This window comes from Cynara cardunculus, assembly GCF_001531365.2.
Source record: "Cynara cardunculus var. scolymus isolate 2C chromosome LG 5, CcrdV1, whole genome shotgun sequence".
NCBI lineage: Eukaryota > Viridiplantae > Streptophyta > Magnoliopsida > Asterales > Asteraceae > Cynara > Cynara cardunculus.
Window position 1 is genome coordinate 2,962,054 of NC_037532.1, and position 11,599 is coordinate 2,973,652.

At 33.7% G+C, this 11,599-nt stretch overlaps 2 protein-coding genes across 4 annotated transcripts; one reads left to right on the top strand and one right to left on the bottom strand.

Annotated features, from left to right (window-relative positions):
• The first annotated feature begins 3,149 nt into the window (after nt 1-3,149).
• On the top strand, nt 3,150-7,228 carry LOC112513378 (membrane protein of ER body-like protein). Of its 2 annotated transcripts, none has more exons than XM_025119615.1 (6): nt 3,150-3,436; nt 3,520-3,873; nt 4,011-4,103; nt 5,470-5,832; nt 6,457-6,518; nt 6,606-7,228. In XM_025119615.1, exons 1-6 carry the CDS (start codon nt 3,241-3,243, stop codon nt 7,065-7,067), a joined length of 1,530 nt encoding a protein of 509 aa, XP_024975383.1. In that variant the 5' UTR covers nt 3,150-3,240; the 3' UTR covers nt 7,068-7,228. The 2 variants fall into 2 exon arrangements, with proteins under 2 accessions (XP_024975383.1, XP_024975384.1); XM_025119616.1 differs by having other exon boundaries at nt 5,473-5,832.
• A 423-nt stretch (nt 7,229-7,651) lies between these two features.
• LOC112512678 (dolichol-phosphate mannose synthase subunit 3-like) lies at nt 7,652-10,964 on the bottom strand. 2 transcript variants are annotated; one of them, XM_025118761.1, is made up of 4 exons: nt 10,771-10,964; nt 9,415-9,571; nt 8,582-8,689; nt 7,652-8,059 (listed from the first exon to the last, which is right to left on the bottom strand). In XM_025118761.1, the coding sequence occupies exons 2-4, from the start codon at nt 9,514-9,516 to the stop codon at nt 8,000-8,002; spliced, it is 270 nt and encodes an 89-aa protein (XP_024974529.1). In that variant the 5' UTR covers nt 9,517-9,571; nt 10,771-10,964; the 3' UTR covers nt 7,652-7,999. The 2 variants fall into 2 exon arrangements, with proteins under 2 accessions (XP_024974529.1, XP_024974530.1); XM_025118762.1 differs by having other exon boundaries at nt 10,663-10,958.
• Between the last annotated feature and the right edge of the window lie 635 nt (nt 10,965-11,599).

The window sequence follows — 11,599 nt, forward strand, 5'->3', positions numbered from 1 at the left end:
TATTAAACAAAATATAAATTACTTCGTTATTGAACCTAAATTAAATTGTAATAAAAAATTAAATTAAAAAATTACACAAAAAATATAAATTTTAAATAGTTAATTTGATACTAATATCGATATATTTTTGTCAAATGTTTATGATATTTTCAAATTTATATTTTATTAAAAATGGCAAAATGCAGAAGATAGCAATCTACTTTCATTAATTTCTTTATTATAGCATTGTACTTTCAGTTTTTCTTATTACATCAATGTACTTTCAAACTATTTTTTATTAGGACATTGTACTTTAAAATTTTACCCATTATAGCATTGGATAACCTTTTGATTTAAATTTACCCATTATACTAGGTTTTCATGCCATCTTATTGTCCATGTAGGTTATCCACATGTACTATAGTGATGTGACTTTCTTACTATATCATTGTACTTTCAAAATTATTTTATCATAACAACTACTAGTTCTTATTAAATACTGTATTTTTTATTTTAATTTTTAGATATTTTACATGTTATTTAATAAATGAATTAAAAAAATTCTAAATTATTCATTGATATACCAATATCAATAAAACTAGTAGAATACAACTTATCTCGCTAATATTTTTAAAACAATATGTGTTTTTTTGAAAAAGAAGAAAATAATATTTGTTCTTTTTTTACCAAAAAATATTATCTTTTAAATAATATATTATATTTGTTCAAAAAAAAATTACTTGACGTATAAATTAATTAGATTTTTTTGAATTATTTATTAATATAACAATATTAAAAAATTGTAGATAATAATTTATTTCGTTAATATTTTAAAGAAAACTTTAAAAGAAATATATTTATTTGAACAACATAAAATAGAAAAAGTTACTTTTTTTACAAACAAAATATATCTCGAAAATAATGTTTCATATTTATTTAATAAATATTTTACTCTAAGAATATTTAATTTGAATGTAACTTAATAAAAAAAAGTAAAAAAATGTTTTTTTAGATCATAGCAATGAAAAATGAAAATCACTAATAATAATTTAAAATAGATTTTAATTTTAATTTTAGTTAAGTCATCAAAATGATGTGTCATCCACATCACCTTATGAAATCCATACAAGCAAAAAAGTCAAAGGGTTAACCGGTTTAAAAGGTAACAGGTTACCCATTGCTATTATGGGTAGATTTTTTAAAGTACAATGTCTTAATAAAAAATAATTTGAAAATAAATTGCTGYAATAAAGAAAAACAAAAGTAGAATGCTATAATAAATTTTTTTATAAAAGTAGATTGTTATTTCATGCATTTAACCATATTAAAAAATAAAAACATTATCGTTTTTTTTAAATCACATAAGACTATACTATAACATCGACTGAGATAAATAATAAAGTGAAATATTAAAATCAAAATATTGTACGAGTACCCTTCTAGTAATTAATTATAACAAAATTATTTTTTAAGTTAGGGGTACTAAAGTAATGTTATACTTATCGTTGAAGTTTGTTACCTTATCACGTGTATCTTGAAGATTATTTTTTTTAATCAAGATTAGAAACTAATGATCACTACTTTATTTTATTCTAAAATAAATATTTATAATAAAAACATTATATAATTTAAAACACTTTTTAATCAAGAGAAGGACAAATATCTCTCAATCTCATAATTAAGGGTAGTTAAAGAAAGTAGACATTTGTTTTTAAAACTAAGGGGCCGTTTACCAAATACTTACCCGGTAAGCGTTTATCGATAAATTTAACACTATCATTTACTTATCGGATAAGATTTTTGTTCACCAAAACGGTATCGTATGCAACAATTTACCCTGTAAGAGTCGTCGCATTCACTTACCGGGTAAGACTCTTGGTCCTTGTCTCACTCTTACCGGGTAAGATTCTTGATCTTTACCATATTCATCCGATAAGGTAAAATGACTTGGTATTCACTTACCCGAGTAAGCGTTTGGTAAACGGCCCCTAAACATTTATTTTAAGACAAATTAAAATAACAACGTAGACAAATTAAGGTTTTTTAATGCTACGCCTTCAACCACTCGGCCATCTCTCCTACATAATGATTATGGATTGGTGTGGTTCCTCTACGCTTAAGACACCAGAATATCGAACTATGAACGAACAAAGACATGAGTTTGTTATACATTGGATCTCACCTGAATCGCCCTTCCCACTACATGGGAGCTTACGGTTTCATATTCTATTTCACTCCCCGATACGAGTTCTTTTCACCCTGGTTTTCTACATTGGTAATAATTCAGAATGAAATGAGGGTGCCGAATTGTTAAAGCAGACCCAAGACATAAAATGATTCAGAGAATTTTAAAAATATTAATGGAAGTATAAGAAATAATCAAACAACCCTCTAGATTTTAACATCACATCTTATTAATAATATATATACTACCTTATAAACCAGATTTATCAAAAGTCTTAAAAACAATTTTTAACGCACAAAGTACAATACATTTATGCACAAAATCTTAAAAACAACTCATAATGCATTAAGTATTACTACTTTATGCATTAAGTCTTAAAATCTCTTAATCTACAATTAAAATAATATATAGTGCAAGTTATCAATGCACATTATTATCTTTTTTTTCATGTTCCCAAAATACTTTTAACATATTTCATTAATGCATTCACCATTTTATACCTCTATGTCGTCTCCTCATCCCCCAAGGTGAGATTCAAACTGATATTCACCATAAGTTATTAAAAGTTCTCTCATTCATTTTCTATTCAATTGTTCTATAACTCTCGGTCTCGCTATTAGTCTCTTGATTCTTTGCTCTTGGTGTAAATCGAACACATTTGTAAAGTCGTTTAAATATGTTGAATTTTAAATATATTGTATTTTAAACTGTCATATAATTTTTTTTATCGATAGACTGTAATTTGAACTATAACTCTTAATTATTCAAATTGTATTAATATATAAAGACCAAATGTAACTTATATCATCATTAAATCTTCTCCAATAAAACCAGTAAAACTTCGAAATCATTAAAATTCATGACACTCTATTGTTTATAAAAAAATAACCGTAAAGATATGAACGCATTGTAACGACTTTGGCTGGCATTGACTTCCTGTGGAGCCTATAAAAGCAATAAATGGGAGCTACAAGCAAGCTACCCATGATCATATTATAATAAGCTCTCCAACAACATTCATCTAGCAACCAGAAAAGCTTTAATCTGTACTAGTGGTGCTCTCAGAAGCTGCGGAGATGGAAATAGTGGTGGAGGTGCGGTCACCGGAGATGGATACCGGCGTGGAAGATGCGGTGGAAGCTTGCGGATTGCAAGCTCGGAGGAAACCACGACTTCAATACTCCGGTCCTGCTATTGTTCATGGACTCACAAAGGGAGACAACGGCGGCGGAGAACCATCGGAAAACGCCACCTACTTACACCAAAATGGAGGTATGTATATAGAAATTGCAGTTTCGAATTAAAAAAATTCGTTTATCACCTTGCATGGAGGTTAATTTCCTGAAAAAATCCAGGAGCAATCAAAGATTTGGATATTCATAAGATTCAGAATCCCGGTAAGTATGATGCGATCAACTCTGGAATCACCGAAACCGCCAGTGCTAGCAGCGAAGAAACTGGAGAAAGCTTGAGATCTGAACTAACTGAAGAAGACATCGTGGAGGAGGAAGTAGTAGAGTTGGAATTCGATAAGGCGATATCGAAGCTCCATACGCACAGGATGCACTGCCCTAATTGTGATGCTCAGATCACCAAAGTAGTTCTTCGTCGGAAAATAACGAGAAGGCCACGGCCTCCGATCGACGAACCAGAAAAGCCAATCGATCTGCTTGGATGCTTATCGTGCTTCAGCTTGTTCACATCCGCAGGTGATATTTAGATCTATATTTTGAAATTGATTTGATTACTCTTCGTAATTTTTTCATATGAACCACGGTGATTAGAAAGACATTAAACCCTAATTTTGACTCTTTAGAACTGACACATGAAATTGAAATCTGTTCAGGAAATCCGTTTTCAATTTTCCGGGATAAACCACGTGTGAATGCAGTTCCACAACCTGATGGAAACGAAGAGGAAATCGAATCTGGTGAGAATGGTAATTCATGAATTAATTCTCTAAAAACGCAAACTCGTCTTTAATATCTTTGTGAAATAGAATACAAGGTAGTGTTTGATTGGTTTGAGTTTGGCTCAAAAGGTCAAAAGTACCTTAAAGTCTCAGGTTCAAATTCAAGGAGTAATAAAAAAAAATTATGGCCACAAAGGTTCAAATGCGGTAATTCCGGCTATCTGCAAAATAGGTGACCATCCTGAGATTAATCAGCTCGCATAACAAGTTGGATATCAAAAACAAAATAAAAATAGAACACATTTAAATGTGCAGCCTGCACCGAATAAACTCTAATGAGCCGAGGAGAGGTGTATAAGGATCAGGTTTTAGCTGGTCCTTACTCCTTAACCATTACTAAAAAAACCAGTTATTTTTAACGGAACCGGTCAAAAATTTAGGACCAAGTTCGGACTGATGGTCCTAAACGGTCATTTTGGGTTTTAAAAGAAATAACATATACATGTATAAAAGAAAGATGTGGACGATTAACTCTCTTTTTAAAACTCCTCGAATTTTCATTTACATGTAAATTAATTAACTGTAAGATATAAATATTAGAGGTTGTTTATTTAACTCTTAGTAATTCTATTAAGATGCACTCTCTGAATCGTTAAGAGGTGAATCTTGTTTGACAAAAAATAAATCTGCCTCTTAATTAATAGTTCTAAAACCCTCTGAATGGTTTTGTATCCAGGGTTTCCCTTAATCATTCAGCAGCCTAATTTTATTACAAACAATTATCAGACAATTATATTTCATTTTGCACTATATCATGAGAGACTTTTAATCATTCTGACCACTTAATCATTCTGTACCAAATCATTCAGTAACTGTCAAACAGTCACTTAGTTAAATTATGACATTATAAACTAATTAATTTGATTTTTTTACTTCTTAGATATTATTTATATTTTCAGTTTTAATTTATAAAATTTATGTAGTTTCTTTTTGAATTAATTTCACTAAAAATTAACAAATAATCATTTTGATATATTTTTTTAAAAAATTTAGTCATAATGAATGATCGGGTAATTTTAGGGCCTTAGATTGATTTTTAGGGTTTCAACCGGGTCTTCACCTAACTGGTTTTCAATTTACTAAGGACCGGTTTTTAAACTTTGTCCTTGACGATTTTAACCAGTTAAGGACCAGTCCCAGGTCCAAAATATAGGACCAAAATGTATGACCAAAACTGGTTTTCGTCTATAACCGGTCCTTGGGACGGGCCTTTTTTACGGGTCCTATTTTAGACAGATCCGTAGTCCTTAGGTTCTAAAATAAGTTAATCGGTCATTTGTATCTCTCTTTCATTCTTAGTATTCTGAAAACTGCGATTGGTTTTAAATGTAAGCAGGGAACTGTTTCAGCATCTTTCGAGTTTTTAGGAATGAACCCAACGTTCCGACCATACAAGATATGACGAAACCAGGTCTCCCTTCTCCTTCCCCCACCACGGATACCATATATGTTCCAAGCAAACCTTTGGGCGAACATCGTGGATCTTCGCTGGACGTTACACCAGAAAAACCCGAAACAAGTATCGAGATACCACCCGCCACCTCCCCTGCAATTGGAGCTCCTCAAACACAAGAACCGGTAGGACAAGATTCTACATCTTTTGAGATCTTGAAGAGCGTAGTCTATGGAGGTTTAATGGAGGTGATTGCAAGTTTAAGTGTTGTAGCATCTGCCGTTGCTGCTGATGCCGCCACTCGTAAGCTTTTCTTTGAACCACTTTTATTCATTAGTCGTGTCATTGGTTTGTTGTATTAGGGCCGAAAACAAGGCTAATGAGTTTTATACAACCTTGTGGGGTTCAATTCAACTGCGATTAGGGTTCTTACAGGTTCGAGTCTTGCAAAGCCACTTAGGATGATCCTGATTGTAATGCCAAGGTCTCTTAATTAGTCGAGATGCACGCAAACTAACCAAAATACCTACAATTAACAAAAAATATGAGTTTTACTAGACAACATAATAGAGCGTTTTTATTAGACTGCTATATTAAAAAATGTACCATAAAAAGCCTAATAAGATGATCTATTTCTTGTGTATTTTTAGATCGCCAAAATTATTAGATATAACTTGTTAGGTTGCTTAACTTTGTCGTAACAACTTATTGTAACGTCATTATATAAGACGCATAGTTGTTGGTCCAAAAACTTATAAGTCTCGTTAAATACTCTATTAAATTGCCTAAGAACAATTGGGCGTCTTAAAAGAGACCCATTTTACTGTAGTGCCATTGTTGCGATCCCCATCTCACGCTCATACAACACGGAATCGTTGAAGTTAAAAAAAGCTTTTTATTGACGTTTTTTTTGTTGAGTTTTTGCAGTGACCATCGTAGCGTTGGCGATTGCAAATCTAATTGGCGGGATCTTTGTCATCGGCCATAATGTGAGTAGCCGAAACACTTAAAACCTTGTGCATCTTAATTTCGACTCGTTTGACCACAAAAATCGAACTTATTTGATTGAAATACAGCTTTGGGACTTAAAAGATGACTGCTACAAATTCTCGACACAACAAATAACTCGTAACAAGTACAAAGAGTTACTAGGACGGGTCGAGCATTTCCCACTACACGTGTTCTTTGCGATACTATCCTTCTTTGTGTTCGGGATCATCCCTCCTGTCGTCTACGGATACTCATTTCACGAGACCAACGATAAGGATTTCACCATCGTGGTGGTTGCAGCCGCGTCTCTCGTGTGTGTCGGTTTACTAGCGATATTCAAGGCATACGTTGATAGATGCACTAGGTTCCTCGGATACGTGAAGACGATTGCATACTACTTGACTACAACAATTGCGGTCTCGGGTATTTCTTATGTGGTTGGAAATCTAGTAACGAGGTTGATTGAGGATCTCGGGTTGTTTGAGACGATCCCCGGTGTGGCTATGTCGCTCCTTCCCGAAACAAACCCATCTTTGGCATATTACTGATGCCTTATTATCAATGGTACAAGTCTCCTTAGGCCAATAGATTTTTATCTCTAGAGACCTATGAGATTAGTCAAGATGTGCACAAGCAGACCCGGACACTCTGTTACAAAAAGATGTTGTATTCATTTACTTTGTCGTTTGCGTACTTTTGGTTTTGTTTTCGTCGGCTGGGGGTAGATCATTTGTATGTTGTTATATTAAATGAATCACCAGTTATGAATTTGCATCTCTTCCAATTGCTTGAGTGATCCTTATTCGAAGCCTTAGCGTGTTCCTAAAGAGCTGTTTGCTTACCGGGTAACTTTAACTTATCAAATTAACATGACAAGGATTGAGAATCTTACCATGTAAGAACGATGACAAAGACCAAGAGTCTTACCCCGTAAGTGGGGGAGTATTGATGCATATTATTTAAAATTAAAGATTACAAATAAATTATACATAAATACTAACTTATTAAAATCGAGATACATCTCGATGCATTGCACGAATACCTTCTAGTAATTTACGAATATATGAACATGTTAGGCTAAAAAATACATACGCTCGTAACGCATTGGATTAACTCAAAAATTTAATCAAGCTTTCAAACAAGGTGTCTAACATTGGCATTATGAAACTTCTTTTGTTAAGTTAAACAAACTCTCTTCTGTTCTCAAGTTCGAATCCGAGAATAATCCATTTTTACATACAGATGGTTTCAATCCCTATGGCTAAAATTCTACGTCACAGAATCCAACATTCGATTAGCCTAATTACATTGTATATATTAGCTATTGGCAAGACGGCAAACGAGTAAAAAAGAACATAACTCGAACATAATCGAACCATACTTGTGTACAAAAGACCAACGGTTGGGATCTTCGAGTAAATCACTGGTTCGGTCCATCAAAGTTCAGAAAGAAAAAAAACAAACGGCAGTGCCCTAGATGTCAATCGGAACCCACATCTACTCCTTTGCGCTTCAAGAATTGCTTCACCTCAATTACGTCCTGCAAATTTGACCACAAGAAGTTTATACAGGAGATACTTCAAAGAAAGATGGATGCTACAGTTTAGAGTTTGTTTTCAAAGAACAAACACACAGAATGAGATGATTATAGAAGGAAAATAATGTACTATTTGAACCGCTTTTGAATCAAATCACAACACTAAAAATGTAAAACTGAGAAGTTTGATGCTGACATGTATGTGTGTGGAATTGATATGGGGTTTCAAATTATAGCACATACATGGGTTCATTTAGGGGCTGTTTGGTTGGTTTTTGTCCTGTATGGATAAAGATGTACGTGTGGATTAATGTCTATATAGGTTTTACCAAATCTGAACAGTTTATCCTGCCAACAGCTAACTTATCAACTAGTTTGCCAAATATAGCAAAACTTTATAACAAAGGTACCAACAAAAACATCATCAGGTGGAATATAAAATAGATTTCATAAGATAAAATACGTGAGCATAAGACCGAAGGAAACAAGAATTCCACTACTCTACTGGCAAAAAAATGAAATAACCTGCTGTAACAGGACTGCCTCTTGAGGACAAGTCGGAAATTGCATCAATCCAAACCCAACCATGAAAAGGCCATAGCATCCTAGTGATACGACCAAGTACAGAGGCAGCTGTTGAAATCAGAAAATTAAACAAGATTAGCTAAGGCAATGATTCCCGACAGTATGATACAGAAATCAAAGATTTAGAGCATCGACAGTAATATAGACTTTTTCATGGGAGCTTTTTTCTATTTTTTTCCCAAAAAAGTGGGACCCACAAGCAAAAAGACAAGTTCATTGAAAGGGAAATTGACAGTAATAGGCTAATTGCCATTTCAGCCAACCAAATTTACCTCTTAGCCATTCTCTCCCTGAATTTCCAAAAAGTCACTACCTCCACAAGTTCCTCAACTTGGGGAAGGGTCAAAAAGAGGGGAAAAATAAACATGGTAAAAGCAAGTACAGGAACCAAATCTGGGAATTAGTCTGGGTCTGCAAGTGACACTTTTGCAAGTTGAGGACATATTTAGACTAATTTACAGATTTGATCTTGTCCATGTTCAGAAATTTCTTTTTTCTTTTCACTTTTTGACCCCTTTGCAAGTTGAGGAGATACTACTTGAGAAGGTAGTGACATTTTGGAAATTTTGGGAGAAAAATGGCTAAGATGTAAATGTATCCGGCTGAAACAGCTACTTTTGTTAATTTCCCTTCATGAAATCTTGTAACTGTACACGCAAAAATAGGGGGTTTTCTTGTCAGGGGCTTTTAAACATGTCTAGGTGGCCAAAAAGCTCCATTGGAGGTGCTCGTATGATGAATCAACCGCAAGAAAACTAGGTGAAGAGACTCACCAACCAAGTATGACTCCGTGGAATCATTGCAGCCTGCAACAAACTTATCCATGTGGCAGTTATGGCCACCAAAAATGTCAAAATCTTCACGATATGTTTCATTTGATATTCACAAAAAAACAGGTTACTTCACAGTTCACGCTTGCAATAATGTAGTCTGCAACATCATAAGACTAGATTAATTACATGGTTTAATCCTGGACTTGCTAATCATCTTAGATTTACTATAGGGGATATGTCATGAAGTTTCTTTTAAAAATTGTATACGATCAAATAAAAATGCATTTCTTCAAGGTCATCTTGAAACACAATCTGTGGGTTAATCTTTATAGAAAAAGAATAACCATACCATAGCACACAAGCTAACAAAACATTACAAATGGGTAGAACTTATCTATAATTTCAATATGCAGAAGCAGGTTTAAGGATGAATTTTAGGAACCATTTCTATATCTATACAATTCAAAAGGTTCCATCACTTCCATGTATCTTAACATGATATTATAGTACCACCACCTAGAGGCTCGACGCACTCTTACAACTCCATGTTTGGGGGCACCATCTAGCCTTGGCATGTTAGTCCAAGGACAGCTAGACACGGAACATCAGAAACCTCTCTCTCTATATATATCGGTGCAGGTTCAAACAAGAACACCACCTTTTTCGGAAAAGTGAATCATGTGTTGTTTCACATTCTGAAACAATACATGTGAAATATAACTGTTGTTTCACATTGTTAAAAAGAAAATACTCATAAAGAGTTTCATATTGTCGTTTAAATCGTAGCATTAGATGAAAAAAATAATGTAAAACGGATTTGTAACCTTTTCTATAACCTCATTTCTTTAACTCTCTACAAAGGGATCATTTAGACATAGATGCAAACCACATATACCAATCTACACTGCATAAGCACAAAGTTACAAAATTTTAGGGTTCTTGCAAACTGCAATCAAGTGAATGCATCTCGACGAAAGGATCAAAAACCAAAAGCAACTCCAAGTAAAATTAAAATAATTTGGGGGAAAATGCAAACGAATCCATTAGATGAAGCCATCAGATGGGATATACCATTCAATTTTTTTCACGGTCCCTTTTCGATACACAAATGGGACTCAAAGCCCTTGCGCAATTTCCCAAACATCATATGGCAATTCAAACTTTATGCTATCACATTTTCATGAATTTGTATGATAAAAAACATACTTTCTGCAGAAATTACCGATTGAAAACAAGTCAGATACATACATGAGATGAAATTACATCCACCAATGATCAAGTCATCACAAACATCATCTGGCCGGATAAATCTATTGCCCCAAATAACCATTCAACACAATCAATGATCTCTATTACCTTTATATGACTAAATGTTTTGACGGTTAGGGTTTCTAAAACGGATCAACTTTGACGCCGATCTTATCGTTGTTCACTTGACATCGACGCCTCCATCTTCGAAGATCTAGAGAGTGTTTTCACTAGTCCTGTTGAGATGCTAGTCTCATTGGGTTTCACCTTGTAGAGCCGGCGCTTATGATCACGGCTCACCTAGGGTTTCTGGTGGTTATTTTTTCGGCTCGGCCCGGCCCGGCCCGGTGGGACCGATTGTGATTTTGTGACCGCTTACCGGGTCTATAATCGGTCTTAGGATTTTTGGATTACTGGCCCCATTTTTTTAAGGGATCAATTTGGGTTTGGACTAGAGATGCCAAAAATCGGTCCCGGGTCAGGCCTTAACCGGTTATGGCCGGTTCTAATTGCGACAAAAACCGCTTATAACCGGTCCCTCTATAACCGGTCCCGGTCCCGATGAAAAACTCTATAAAAACGGTCAAGCTTTCCCATAACCGGTTAAGCCGGCCGGTCCCGGTTCCGGTCCCATAACCGGTTACGGCCGGTCCTTTGAAAAAAAATATTTTTTTTTATTTTTTTTTATTTTTTTGGTAATTAATAAATTTATAATATGTTATTAATATCTTTGAAATATGTTATTTTTAATATGTTTTATTATAAATATGTTTTATTATAAATACGTTTTGTTATATATTATATATACACGTTTAATTTTATAAATACGTTTTGTTATATAAGTTTAATTTTATAAATACGTTTTGTTATATACATTTAAGAATACACTTTATAAATACGGTTTAATTTTATAAATACGTTTTGTTATATACGTTTA

Coding starts and splice junctions, on each gene's coding strand:
- LOC112513378 (XM_025119615.1), top strand. CDS start 3,241: ATGGAAATAGTGGTGGAGGTGCGGTCACCGGAGATGGATACCGGCGTG. Junction 4,104..5,469: donor AATCGAATCTGGTGAGAATG/GTAATTCATGAA, acceptor TTTAAATGTAAG/CAGGGAACTGTTTCAGCATC. Junction 6,519..6,605: donor TCTTTGTCATCGGCCATAAT/GTGAGTAGCCGA, acceptor ATTGAAATACAG/CTTTGGGACTTAAAAGATGA.
- LOC112512678 (XM_025118761.1), bottom strand. CDS start 9,516: ATGAAACATATCGTGAAGATTTTGACATTTTTGGTGGCCATAACTGCC. Junction 8,690..9,414: donor CACGGAGTCATACTTGGTTG/GTGAGTCTCTTC, acceptor TGATTTCAACAG/CTGCCTCTGTACTTGGTCGT. Junction 8,060..8,581: donor AGGCAGTCCTGTTACAGCAG/GTTATTTCATTT, acceptor TCAAATTTGCAG/GACGTAATTGAGGTGAAGCA.